At 39.5% G+C, this 14,002-nt stretch overlaps 1 protein-coding gene across 10 annotated transcripts in view; it reads right to left on the bottom strand.

Moving 5' to 3' along the window:
- Window positions 1-14,002, bottom strand: part of NTNG1 (netrin G1) — a 151,533-nt gene that overhangs the window by 80,720 nt on the left and 56,811 nt on the right. For all 10 annotated transcript variants that reach the window (XM_017834261.1, XM_017834269.1, XM_017834260.1 and 7 more), the window contains exon 3: window positions 4,784-5,424. In XM_017834261.1, coding sequence (XP_017689750.1) covers window positions 4,784-5,424 — 641 coding nt within the window. The remainder of the gene's footprint in view (window positions 1-4,783; window positions 5,425-14,002) is intronic.

Raw genomic sequence — 14,002 nt, 5'->3', positions numbered from 1 at the left:
CTGAGCTGATGGACAGGACATGTGTTGCTGTGATGGAGGGTGGAAACCAGTATTATCTGAACACAGGCAGGAGTAAAACCCACCCAGGACACCTATATTGAGTAAACCACTGGAGACTGCTCATGTGTGAATACACACTGTGACCATTTAATTATTTCAATTCCTGATGATCCTAGATTTGTTTACAGAAAATGATGGACCATTTTCCTTAGTGACATATTACAGTAGATATATTAAAAAAGCAAATTGCATTTGGCAGTTAAAGATAAATTGACACACTCTTAAATACATACATTTCTTTTTCTTTCCTGTTCTCTAATGAGTTCATAATTTAATCAGAGAAACTGCTAGATTCCCTCCAAATACTAGTAGAAATCTCAAAGGAGAACAAGCTGCTTATGCAAGTGTTCGTGTAAAACAAAGACTATTCAAGTACAGTAAATAAATATTAGAAGCAAGAATGGTATTCAGTTGTCTCCTCAAAAGCTAGGAGCCTATGTATCTTAATATTGATGGTCTGGTTCTGGGCTAAACACCAATGAAAACATTTTCTATTATAAATAAAACGACAGCGTTTCTATCTATTATCACTTCCCTAGGGAAAAGTTCTGGTTTTGGGGAAATTACAGAGGGATATTATGCCAAGTGTATGACAGAGTAACATGCAGTTTTAATCCAAGTAATCCATCCATAGACTGGATTGGCAGAACAAGCAAGAGGATGAAACCCAGCAGAGCCCAGCCTCCCCCGTGGGACTGCTGAAGGTGGCAGGGAGAGCTCCCCACTCAGGGGAAGGGCACTCACCCACCCCAAACCCACCATAGCCTCACTGAGTGGTTCAGGGTCACAACTGGCAGGAGGAGTATGCTAAGAAGACAGAAAAGCCCCAAGCCCCTAAGTAGAAAGTATACTTTCCTTTGGAGTAATTTATTCAGATACTGAGATGGATTTAAATTTAGAAGAGATGTGAGAGCAAGAAAGTGTTAAAATTGAGGTTACTTTTCATTTGTGTACTGTGAGTTAGAGGTTTCTTTTGCTGCTGGAACAGGGATCGTAGCTGAGATGGGGTCAGAAAACCCTGGGGCTTAAATACAGAAGCTTCAAGGCGAGAAGAGTATAAAAATAAATTCCAAAGGGCTTAATAACATTGTACAGAGGCTGGATATTCTGGTGTCAGAAAGAAACTGGTGGCTCTTAGATCAAAACATAATCATTCAAAAGCAATAAGAGCCTTTGTTTTAGCCAGCTAGTCATTCTGTTACCCACTGGGACAATGTTTTTTTAACTAGCATCCCAAATTACAGTTAATTTACAGTGTATAAATGTACATGTCACTAAAAATATAACAGTTAGAGCAAAAATACTTTAAAATGAACACTGTTAAACCTTTAGCAGTCTGATCCAAAATCTGCTAGGAACCTTTTGCTTGACTTCAAAGGAATTATTATCAGCATTTTAGTGAACTTCTTCTATCAAAAAAAAAAAAATGTTTAAAAATCGGACCTGTACCTCACGGCTTACTGCCAGGACTGTTCTTCACAAGGAGTCAGAGACAGGCAGAGCCTGCAGACAGCTCAGGCCACCTCTGCAGGCAGAAAAGTGAGAGAAACCTTCCTGAGGTTACTGCACAGGACACCCTCTGATCCTCTGCAGCAAGGCTAGACCAGGGGAAAAATGTCTGCTCTTTCTTAGCTTCCCATCCCAGAAGACTTTCTTTATGCATTAGTTGACCTTTCTAGTCGTTGTACCATCTTGCTTCAGCAGTTAATTAACACAAGTGCCATAATTTAATACAGTTAATGCTACTTTATGCCCTTTAATGTACCTTCCATTAGTGATATTATTGTAGTATTACCCTGTAAATTAAAATAAGATCAAGACTAAGAGAGGGTCTCTTTAATTAAGGTACTGGCACACTACAACGTCCATTATTCACTAGAAAAAATCACCCTGATTTAGTGAAGCAGACCATCAGTAAGTCAGAATTAGTTCATGTGGATTATTAGGTTTCTTGAATAATGTGAGCACAATGGGGTTGCTGAAATTGCTAACAGCCATGTTTCCTTTTTTCATCACCTTAATAAATACACAATGGAAGTGGTAAATTGAAGATGAATAAACAGGTGGTAATAGAGGAGGGAAGGCGTTCATTGAGAGGACACAGGTTTTCATCACTAATGCAACATACATCAGCCTTATTTCACACCAAAATGCAAACCAATGACAAAACAAACCCTATATTAAGTGGGCAAATCAATAATTCATTGTGAAGTATTAACCACCCCAGTATCCCATATATTTAACATAGTGGCTTTAAGATAGATGCTTTTCCCTGTCATTGTCCCTTAAAACACATTATGAAACAAATTACATTTTATGCTGCCTTTAGAAATATGCTATTATGAACTTTGGTGATTTTAACCATACTTAATCTACAGGTTATGTTTTTCAGAAAAAGGACTAGCTTTAAAGAGTGTCTGCTAGCATCACTCACCCACTACATGTCAAGTTCCTTGGTAATGTCCCTTTGTATCCTACCTCCATGGAATAGTCTGAGCTATCTTTACCAAATATATACAAATATCAGGGTCTCAAAACCCATAATATGAAGCATTGTAGCAAAATAAAATACATTTGTAACTTAATTTCCAGTTAACATCCTAAATGAAGCTGTAACAGCTGGAAAGCTCAGCTGAATCAGAAACAGTGGCACAACCATCCCGGTAACCTTTCCCTCCACTAGTTACCATGCTCAGGGCATGCCAGGGCACATGCCTGGAATGCTGATTGGGAGACTCTGGAGGGAGCTATAAGGTTTCTGGTAGAGACAAAAAAAATACCTAAAACCAGGTGAGAGTGGGCTTACTGCAAGTTATATTTGGTGCACCTTAACAACCAGGAGCTGTGTATTGCAGCCCCACAGCTACTTAGCAGTAAGCAAGTCCCGAAGTCTTTAACAAGGAGGGTTCACAAGATACTGAAGGAAATGGCACCAAATCCCTAAAGAGCTGTTCTTCTCATTAGCAGAACAGTGATAAGAATTCACATGAATCTAATCTAGTGAGGTACTATTACCTATCAGATATTTCTTTTAAAGCATGTGTCCAATTACTGCAGCATTTAGACAACAAGCATCAGCATCAGATAAGTTCTCTGTACAGTCACGCTTCATTTCTATAGATAATTTTTCACAAGATTGCTGAGCCCCAGATGTTCTCAGAAGGTTTCTGTTTCTAATTTGCATGCAATGCACCCTTTTTTAATCCTTCAGATGCTTTCTTTGATAAAGCACTGATAGTCTAATTGAAGTCAGACTAAGCTCCAAATGGGTTTTCAGATGGGGAGCAGGCTTTCCTTAAAGCCTAAGGATCTTCAAATCCTGAGCTTTGATATGATGCCTCAGTAGAGTAACCTATGTGGAACCCAGTGGAGAAAGGATACACATTAAATAGAACATAGGTGTAATTTTTTTTTCTACACTGAGACTAATTTTATCAAACTAATTAAAACAGTATCTTAAGCTGTTTACGATCCACTTAGCCCTCCCAAAAGACTTCAGAAATATTATTTACAATGTAACTAATGAGTATTACAAGAAGAATTCTTAAAACAGCAACATTTATCTTATACTTTCTAATGTTAAATTAGTGATCCTTCATGTATGGGTATGTATTTGGTGTGGATACAGAAGACCATAACTACATACTAAATCTACAGTCCTAAGAAATGTATTTTGATGATTTTGATTTTCACCACAGGAATAATAAAAACATAGTCACCAGTGTTTTATATAATCACAGTCGCTATTTTTTTTTCACTCAGTTCTGCGTCTGCAATGAGAGCCCCTGGCCTTCCAAGGTGCATTAGCTTTTCCATTTGTTTTGATACTTAGCTTCTCTTAAAAAAAAGAAAAAAGTTTTTTAAAATGGAAGACTTCAACTCTCTACAGAAGAAACAGAGGAGAAAGATAAGGTATATTAGAGAGGTGAGTGAATTGCTAATAGAGATGATCCCATTTATTTCTTCAGAACAAACTGGCATCCAAGACATATGTAAAAGGATCACCCTCCTGCTTGAGGGCATCAGTCAATTGCTAGTCTGAGTTGGGAAGACAATTTCCTGATAGGAATGTCATCACATGGTTATTATTTTTGGGACTACAGCACCTGACACTGGCCACCGCTTGCCCTAGAGGGAACTCTTTGTCTTGAATCCAGCTGAATAATCATCTTTGTTATATTCAAATCAGTCTCTCTAAAACACTGTTGCTTTTTTTCCATTTTAAATCAGCTTCACTGCATTTCAGAGCTAATTAAAGTACAAGGAATGGACTCTACTCTCTGCTGCCCTCCTTGTTCACAGCTGGACCTGTGGAAGGGTTCATGCAAGAGCTGCTGTATCAATCACAGCTTACATTAAAGGCCTGGAAAAGTCAAATGATAAAACAGAATCTCTGTTTTTAGTTAACTGCTCTCAGAGCAGGCTCCAACTACATAAAAGAATAAAGTGTCTCAATTCCAGGGTGAATTCCTGAGCCAACATATGAAGCAATGCTATCCTGCTTGTGAGACCTAGGGCTCAAGATCCAAGGCTAGTGTCTGTGAATACATGCGACTTTGTCCTGTGAGAGTCAGAAACTTCTAATATGACCAGAAACGGCCTTCAGGTGAGCCTGATTTCCAATGAACATGTCTTCTCAGAAAATGTCATCATGTTTAGGGAAATAAACGGTTTTGAATAACTTCTAAAACACATGCCTGTTTCTAAACATATATTCACTTACCTTCCATATACCCTTATGTCTGAAATTGCATAAAAGTAGCGTGCCAGGTGTTGCTCATCTACATATATTTCACCCGTTGCTGGCCTAAGCAGTCTTATCCTCAGATCCGTGATGGTAAAGAAATCTCTTAACTTCTTGGTTGTGTCAAGCTGGCCATAAAGAGAAGCCATGTTATGAAGCCGAGGTCCAGCAAAAAAAGCAAATCTATCTTTAATTTCAAAGTGGATTATTTTACTATTTGTCATGTACCCAGTAGAGTATTCCTCTGTGCAAATGATTTCTAGGACTGTGTGCTGTGATAAATCCCTCACTGATTTTGGATCCATGTGAAAAGCATCTAAGCAGTCTGTGGCATAGTATTGGTAGGGCTGCCATGTTCGTCCATAGTCAAGTGATTTCTCCAGGATCATTTGGTCTGGACGGCCAGATTCAAAAGTGATAACTATGTTGTCTGTGAGCTCAATGGTTTTGTTCCAGGAGAGCGTAATATTAACATGAAGAGGCTTTGGATAATCCTTCCAAGTTGTGGACTGCCAAAACGTGGAGGGATGTCTTCCTTCAAGATCAAACATCAGTTCTGGAGGATGAGCTAGTTCTTGGGTACTTGCATCACATTCATTATTGCACATGTAGGGATTACCCTGAAAAAGAGCAAAACAGTGTTACAAGAGGCACAGTATAGGTGACTGTGACACATAAAGATGTTTCTTGACTGAGAACTGCTGCTTTTTCTCCAGGAGTTAAACCAAGAGAGAAAAAAACAAATGCTTGCAAGTAATACCTTTATCTTAATGAGATTTATCCTGGCCGTTTTACCTGTCAAAGTAAATATGCAAATGCAACATATAGAGCATCCCTGCTTCTGTAATATTAACATTTTTCTTAGTATATGCTAAAGAAAGAAAAAACCTTATTTACCCTGAATGGCTCAGACCAGGGATTGAGTCACAAAAGACTGAGAACAGTAGGCAAGTCTCTAATAGTTCAGTAACTCCAACTCTTAGAAAGCGCAGCAGCCAAAGAGAATTCCTTTTCAAAACAAGTATGTTCCTCAGAGCTCCACCCACAAAAGAAGTAATTTTTAGGGCAAGTGTTTTCTGGTTAGCAGAGCAGCCTGTATGTACTCAGTATGAACCAGTATTCAGTACACCTTCAAGTTTCCTTTCCCCCAGATGTGAAATTTATCATGCTTAACCATGCTCCCAGCTCAACACCATCTTGCCTTAAAACCTTTGCACTTGCTACCAAAAGCCAGTAGAAAAACAGTGCTCTGTCTGCTCTGGGGCTTGATTCAGATATCTGCCATCTTATTACAGGGTACTGAAGTACTTCAGGAAAGACTTTTCATGAGGCACCAGCTTCAATTTATCAGGACAAATAATCCAGCACTTGATTAGGTGGGAGATGTCAGCAGCTTCAGCTGGAACATTGCCAAGGTGGCTGTAGCTCTGAACTGAGGGTTGAGTTAAAAACAGCAACAAAAAAAGCTTGCCAATAGTGCACAGCTTTTATTGCTGCTTGTCCTCTGTAGCAAGGTGAAAGTGAATTATTCTCTTTCTGGCCTTTTGATGCATTAACTTGCACACTACAATCTTCTGCTTCTTCACAAAGGCTATTTTGTCTGCAGATTGGGGATATCTTGTAGCAGTTGCCAAGATATCAGACCCCGTAGGCTGCACTGAATCACCTATGTCTAATTTCACCTTTCAACAGTGCATTAGTATTTTGCTACTTGTTCATTCTGCGTTTGTTCCAGAGAGCAGCCGCTGCTCTATATCCTTCCCTCTGCCTGACATACAGATGGTGGAAGAAGCCATGCCTCTATTCACTGATGGTCAGCACTGCTGGGGAAAAATATGCACATCTCTATACCTAGCAGAGCTCGATGAGGTTATAAGTGTAGCTATTATTGTCATTAATCAGAGCTCCCTGCACCTACCCTGAAAACAGAAAAAGCCCCAATATGATGATCAACCTTTTCTTTTCTTATAATTACAGTTATGCTTCTCTCCACCTCAAAGCCTCAGGGCAATGAAGCAATTCAATGCTATCCACTGTGGGAAATGGGTTTCAAACATCAGTTTCCACCTTGGCCACTGCTCTGCTCCTTGACATACTCCCACAAAACACAAGCAAAAGAACTTCTGCACTGACTTTGCCCTCCCCACTGGCAAATTCCTCTTACCTAGGCTGGAAAATAGTATTTTCTTTCTCTCTCTCTTGTTAATACAGCTGAATGCTAAAACTGACAATGCTAAAAATTCACCGGGACTGGAAGTTATGAAAGAAAACTACAAGACAACAAAAAGGGTTATTTGAAAAACAGCATGCTGCTGACAGCTTCAAAGCATGCAGCTGTAACTGGAAATACTCTGCAAAATATTGTCTATAATAAGTCCCTGTTACAGCTCTGATTTTAAGCTCATGGTTGCTATTCCTATGCCTTCCTTTTGAATAAAACTGTGAAAATTAACACTAAGTTTCAAAAAGAATAGAGAAAACACCGAATATTTTAATATTTAAGTTCCATTTAATATATCAGATATAAATGCCAGAATTTGCTAACTTACAAAGGCCTTTTCTTTTCCTCAGGGAAAATATACACGTTGTGAAATCTGTAAGGTTCCAGACCCTTTGGCTATATGTAAATACCAGTTTTTCAGAAAATGCTGAGAGTTGCGTAAATCACACCTGCCTGAGGTTTCCTAGAAAAATCTGGTCCCTTCTGTACCCAATGCCACAAAGCTGCCTGTGTACCTATAACCTATATGCTTCTGCCCTTGCTTTTGTAAAAGCAACTTCACTGGGAGGTCATGGGTGTTGAAACCCAGCAAATAAATGCTCCTGTGTAGCCAGTGCATTAAGCACTGCTGAGGGATGGCTTTGTTTTCCTTTTCCACAAACAATCACTGAGTCTGTTGTGATTCTTCGTGTTAAAAACTAAAGCTGCTCTGATCCACTAGTCCCTGGATGCTGGAGAAGGCATGTTTTATGACTTCAGCAGGTAAACCCAGATTGTATGGGATGTAGTCTTTCTTTCTGTATATTAATTGATTTATTTTGCTCTCTTTGCCTTTTATCTTTTGCTTTTCAGCAAAAGCTGAGGTGCCAACAGAATCAGAGAATAACTGGGAGAGGGGGCTTTAAAAACCCCACAAGCTAATGTGAATGAAGTAAGGTGATAGAGCTGGTTGCAATAAGTTACCTAAAAGAACGGCACAGTGAATGTGTATCCTCCCAAATAAATGGAATTATTGTTTTAATTTTATGGCACACAATTCTGTTTTAAGAGATATATGATTTGACGACACCAAAATAACCTGTGTGAAGTTCAAGTACTCCAAAGAGAAAATTAGGAGAAAAATAGCTAAGCTGATATAAACTGATAAAATAAACGTCCTGAATTCTAACACTGGGACGAGGAGAGAAATTATGAGCTTAGGTAAGTTCCCCTCTGTCTGACATGGCAGTTGCTGACGTAATTTTGAAATATTTAACATAATTATTGCTTCAGAGGCTTGGAGTCAGGTTCCCATTTTCTCTACCAGCAACTTGGCTTTAAACTGCTTCTAATTAATCTTAAATGTAATTTGCATGGTAAGTCATACTAACACTACTGAAACAGTGTAAAAGGGTCTTACTCTACATGAACATCCCTTAGTACATGTTATTATGAAAACAATTAATTTAAATGTGATTAGTTACATATTTTAATATCTTGATCTCTATAACAATCCTCTTTAAGACTTCTGTCTCAGTAAAATGAATACAACAAAGACAAACTTTCCCCAATTTGTGAAAACTAAGCTCAGTCTGTGTTGGGGACATCTAAAGGACCAGAGCATTAATAACTGTAAGTAATTTTGTGACTAGCAGGCAGCCATAAACAGATCTTCATTTAAGCCTTCCAAGGAGCAGCTCTTCTGTTGGACAAGGTGGAAAATATTTATAACTTTTTAAAATTATATTTAAGCCATTAGGAGAGTTCTAAATAATTAAACACTGATAAATAGTTCTAAACACTTTACTGCCAATTAGCATAAAAGGTAGCTGAGTCTTTCTCAACACCACAAACATCTAAAAGAAACTCACTATTTTCCTGTATAGTAATTGGAGATTGATATTAAATAGCTCCTTGCAGGCAGGCAAATAAGGTTGCTATTTATTTTGGTTTTGGCTGCTCATGGAATTAAAAATATTACCAAAACTACTGACATAGTCTAAAAGTTTTGGCTTTAGGAAGAGGGGTACCTGTTTTGCAGGCACAGCAAAGGCACGTGGCTGTATTATGACTTGATTACATTCAGCCCTGGCTGGAAAAAGCAGTTACCTGAGAAGCTGCTGAGTCGGGCTGACTGGTCCCAGTAGGGTTTCCCCTCAATTAGCTGGATTTAGTTTATTTTAGCACACAGTAATGTCTGTTTGTGCCAGCCAGCTTGAACTTCCATAGTGGTGTCTGAGGTGCTCTGCAAGTGTCCCTGCCTGGGACGGGGCACTGGGGCTGGCCTTGTTCCCACTGGGCAGCACTGTCTTACCAAGTGCCTCCTTAGGAACAGCTCAGTGATGGATGGGACAGTGATCCTAGAGTGAGGATTTTGGTTAAAAACAGAGGTCTAGCAGTAGTATGACGAATGTCAGCAGGGGAGCCAGCAGCAGTGCTGAAGCTGCCATTCACGGGTTAAAGTTTGAGTGCTGCTGCTCAGGTGAAGCCTCTGGTCTCTCACCAGTACAGCTCCTCAGTGACACCCACACAGGCTTATGGTTTGATTGAAGATGTTGCTTCTTTCAATCTATTCCCTGTCCACACTAACACCTCATGGACTTTTTCACTCAGGAACAAAGACAGAGGGGCTTAACCCTTCTGTAGCATGAATATTGGAAGCTGTATCACAGATTACATGCTGTAATAGACACCTGGCTAAATCCCTACAGAGGATTATAACTTGCGTTTTCAAATTGGGGAAGGCTGCTTGAGGTCAAGCAGGCCAAGATTTTAAGAAGCAGCAAAATACATTTTCAAGAAGTGAATCACAGCAACTGATTTTTATACTGCTGCCTCAAGGTAATTAGCTCAGATGCACCAGACAAGAAATAAATACAGCCTGACTCACATTTGGAGAGAGGCTGTGTGGTAAATTACTGCATTCAAATCACACTTTTGGAAATAATAGAGTATTTCTGTTTTCCTTTTCAAGAGATCATAGAATTAGTTCACTTGGTGCCAAGCTGTACATTGTCGATGACTAATTAGACAGTAATAGCTAATAGCAGCAATTGCCCTAATGCTTACATTTTGCATGTGGTTTCTAACCAGGAATTACTTGTTTACCATGAAAGAGCCAGATTATGAAACCATTAATTGTGGGATACTACTCATTAGGTTGTTGTCCTACTAAGGGCAAACAGTGTGGTGGAGGATTGGCAAGGCACAGGATCTGTTGAATGATAATTGATGTTATCAAACTCACTACATCCATTAGCTGGTTTGAGAGCATCTCAGTCAATGTCTGCAGAATTATTGTTGTGATGAAGACAGGAATGGCTGTAGACAAGAACATTTTACCATCAATAGCCTTTCATCACTGCAATGACAGCATTTTAAGTCAAAGTGATTTAAGTTAAGAAAGAAAAAGTGCTAAGATTTCAGTGGAAGATTTCAAGCTCTTTCACAGAGCTCCCAAGTGAGAGGCATCTGGATGGCCAGACAAGCACTTTGAACACTGAGCTGCAGGCTGAACAATATACATTCTTCAAAACCAGCAAAAAAGAAAATAAAAGCATATTTAAATCAATAATTTCTGGAGAGACTTAAAAAGATTAAACCAGAGAGGATGTGAATGGCCAAAAATAGATAATAATGCTTAAAAACTTCGTGCAGTTTTAAGCTTGAAAGTACATTGCAGATTATGGCCCTGATCCTGCAACAAACTCGGTGCAAGAAGGCCCATAAAATTCAGATTTAAAAAAGATATTTAAGCCTCTAAAGATCTGGCACTTTGCCTTGTGGAACACAAACCTAGCTAATTAATCTTCATGACAACACCTCTATGAGGTATGGAATTCTATCCCAAATTTACATATAGATGCAGAATTAGAGAGAAATGCCTTAGCATGATGAACTCTGTAATCCCTGATTATATTGTACTGTTTCTTCCAAAGCCTTTTGGTAGATCATGTGAAGGCATTCTTGGCACTCAGAGTAGTTCTCAGATTATTGCCTCTCTTCAATACTATGAACTGAAAATGTATAATAGGAAAACATTTTAATATTTGCAGCACAAATTTGGTGCACTTGCCAAAGGCATTTAATTCCTAGCAGAACATTCTCTCCTTTTAGATACTTTAGTTACTTTTTGGAAATGCTTTTCAATTTACTTTATGAGGCAAATGGAGTTTTGTTTCCTCTGAAATATCTCTACCCACTTTTGAGGGGGGAAAATTTTATTAATTCCTAGTGGGTGGCTTTATGCTTCTCAGAGTATCTTTGACTCGGCAGCTTTGCTAATGTTATTTTGACCACTTGATCCTTCTGGCATAACCTTAAGGCAGATCTGCTGGCACTGATCCAAGTGTGGTTTTGGTATTTCAGAAGCTCAATATTGGTGTTTTCCTCCTGTATCAGCAGCTATCTGGCAATATAATCACTTTCCTATTTATAACTTATGCAGTGTCATGACTGTGTAATGCTGGGACCCCATTGTGCTGAGCTCTGGCTGAACAATACGGCAAATGTTCCAAGAAAACCTGAGTTTCTTTTACACCGGATGCATATCTGGATTTGAGAAACTGACATCTCAAGGTATGTAGAATTCCCTTCTCCCAGCACACTGCCACTCATCCTGGGTAAGCCAGCCCATCCATGAGAGCACTCCTTGGACAAGGCAGCAGAGGGTATCAATCTGCAGCATCATGTTCAGCTCACATCAGTACATTTTCATCTGACCCACTTTTCCAGCCACCTTGCTGCCCTGCAGGAGCTCTGGCAAGGAAGTCATGCAGGAGATACAGGGGTGTCCTCAACTGGGAATAGTTTATAATGTCAGTAACAACCACCTTGGGTGTCTCTACCTTAGATTTTGTGTTCTGATACAGCTCTCATCTCGCTCACTTTTTTATTATTTTGGACTATCCGTGAATTAGAATGGGTAGTAAGAGGTAGAGAGGGTAGAAAGAAGGAGATGTCTAAAAACTACAGTTGAAAGGTGTCATCCTTGGGCAAGGAAAAGCCAGCACAGAAGAAGTTGGTCCATTATCATGAAAAGATGGTATGGGTGATCGCAGAGATCATGGAGGGAATTAAATTACCTTGGTGACAGCAGGAAGAATCAAGGCTCTGGAAACACTAAAATTAAATAAATTTTTAAAAATTTTTTTTAATTTATTTGTGGTTATAAATGATTGTGTTCAGATTTTTGATCCAAAAAAGAAAACTGTGGAAAGCAAAACATCTGAGAAACTACGGAGGATCCCAGCAGGCTTTAATATCTCCAGCCAGCCCCACCTGAGCAGCAGGGGTTGATGTCTGTGACCAGCCTCAGCTGGGCCCCAGGCCCAGGCCCTATTTAAGCTCAGGCTGAGGTCTCCATCTTGCCTGTTCTCCTGGGTGGGGCTACAAGGTTGTATTGCAGTCCTGTTTCCTTCTGGTCTTCCTAAAGGGGCTCCCTCTGTGACCCTGCTTTGCCCATATGTTGTACCTGGGGCTGCTGATGGGCCACTGGTGTCCCCTGACACCACGTGGGATGGCATGTGTTGGTGAGGGCACAGCTGGTCCTGGGGTGGGCCTCCCACATCTGGGAGAACCCTCCACATCTGTCCCTGCACTGGGTGACTGTTCCTGCTGCTCCTTGGCCTCCTGCTCCCTGCTGAGGGATATGATTGACCACTGTGGGCAGGGCTTGGCTGGTGCTCCCTCTCAGTGGGTGAGTTGTGTATGAGCGGCAGAATGGTCTCTGCTGGTACATGACACAATTGAAGAAGTAAATGTAACTAGTTCTGTGTTTCTACTGCCCACAGGCAATAGAAGAAGAAATGTGCTTTGCCATAGTGCTGGAGGCAGCTGATTTGTGATGGCTGTGGTTTCTGCAAAAGGTTGTTCATAGCTTTCTAACTGGTTCCCAAGAAAGCTCCACCTTCTGCCCCTGTGGCCCCCGCTCCTGTGGTAAGGCTTTTCTTGTCTTCCTGGTGGACAGCTCTGGACTGGTAACGTGGAGGCTTGTGAAAAATATTGATGCTGCAAGTCCTGGTCACTGAGTACCTTCAGGTACAGGCCATGAATTTCAACCTGATTTTTGTGTAAATCAAATGAAGTGAGCAGAACAGAGCACCAGTGTGGTGTTTAACTGATGAGCTACAATGGTGTTCCGTGCAAATCCTGTCCTATGCTAATTTCAGTAAATGCATCTTACTTGGACAGCTCTTTATGCAGAGCGTTCATCACAGCTCTAAAAAAGTCATGCACATACCAACTCTCATGTGAGGTTAGAAATGAGCAGTACAGAAACATAAAAATACTGAAGTTAATGAAAAATAAATGTACAATGTTGTAATTACTTGAATGAAAACTACATGGCTCTGGATCTCTCCATTAAAGGACAACTATGATTATTGCGTATACAGTTTAAATGGAATTTGAATGAAAACTTTTTTCACAAAGCCATTACTAATTGTTATGGTAATATGTTAGATATAACAGGATGGATTTATACTGCAGTTTAAAAACCTTCTGTCCCTAATATATGTGGGCTAAACTTCTCCATTATCAAATTGCCTCTTAAATATCTTAATGATAATGCTGAATGCATTATTTACTTATTGAGAAAGATGTACAAAACCCCTTATTCTTTTTTCTCTTAGCTATGATATTTTTCAATCCAGAAGCTTTCTAAAATGCTATGTAGGTCATGAACGTGGCTTTAATAACTATCTGACTGTCCACCAAAGCAGATGCCATAGCTTTTTAATAGCTATTCTACAGCATTCAAATACTTACAGAGTAGAACTGCTGCATCTGATTTAAACTTCAAAAGTATTTTACATAAGCACATACAAAAATGTAAAGTCAAAATCAACAGACTATTTCTAAACAAGCAAAGCTTTTTTGTCTATTCCAACGTATTTAAGTATGGTGTAATAAGAAAAGTCCACACTATTACAGGCAGTTACTATAAAGCAAATTACATGAAGAAATTTTTTTTTTTTTTAAATAATGTCCACTTAACC

The sequence above is a fragment of the Lepidothrix coronata genome, unplaced genomic scaffold, assembly GCF_001604755.1.
Source record: "Lepidothrix coronata isolate B3197 unplaced genomic scaffold, Lepidothrix_coronata-1.0 Scaffold231, whole genome shotgun sequence".
Lineage (NCBI taxonomy): Eukaryota > Metazoa > Chordata > Aves > Passeriformes > Pipridae > Lepidothrix > Lepidothrix coronata.
The sequence above is the reverse complement of the archived record's forward strand: the minus strand, read 5'-3'. Positions and strand labels throughout refer to the sequence as shown.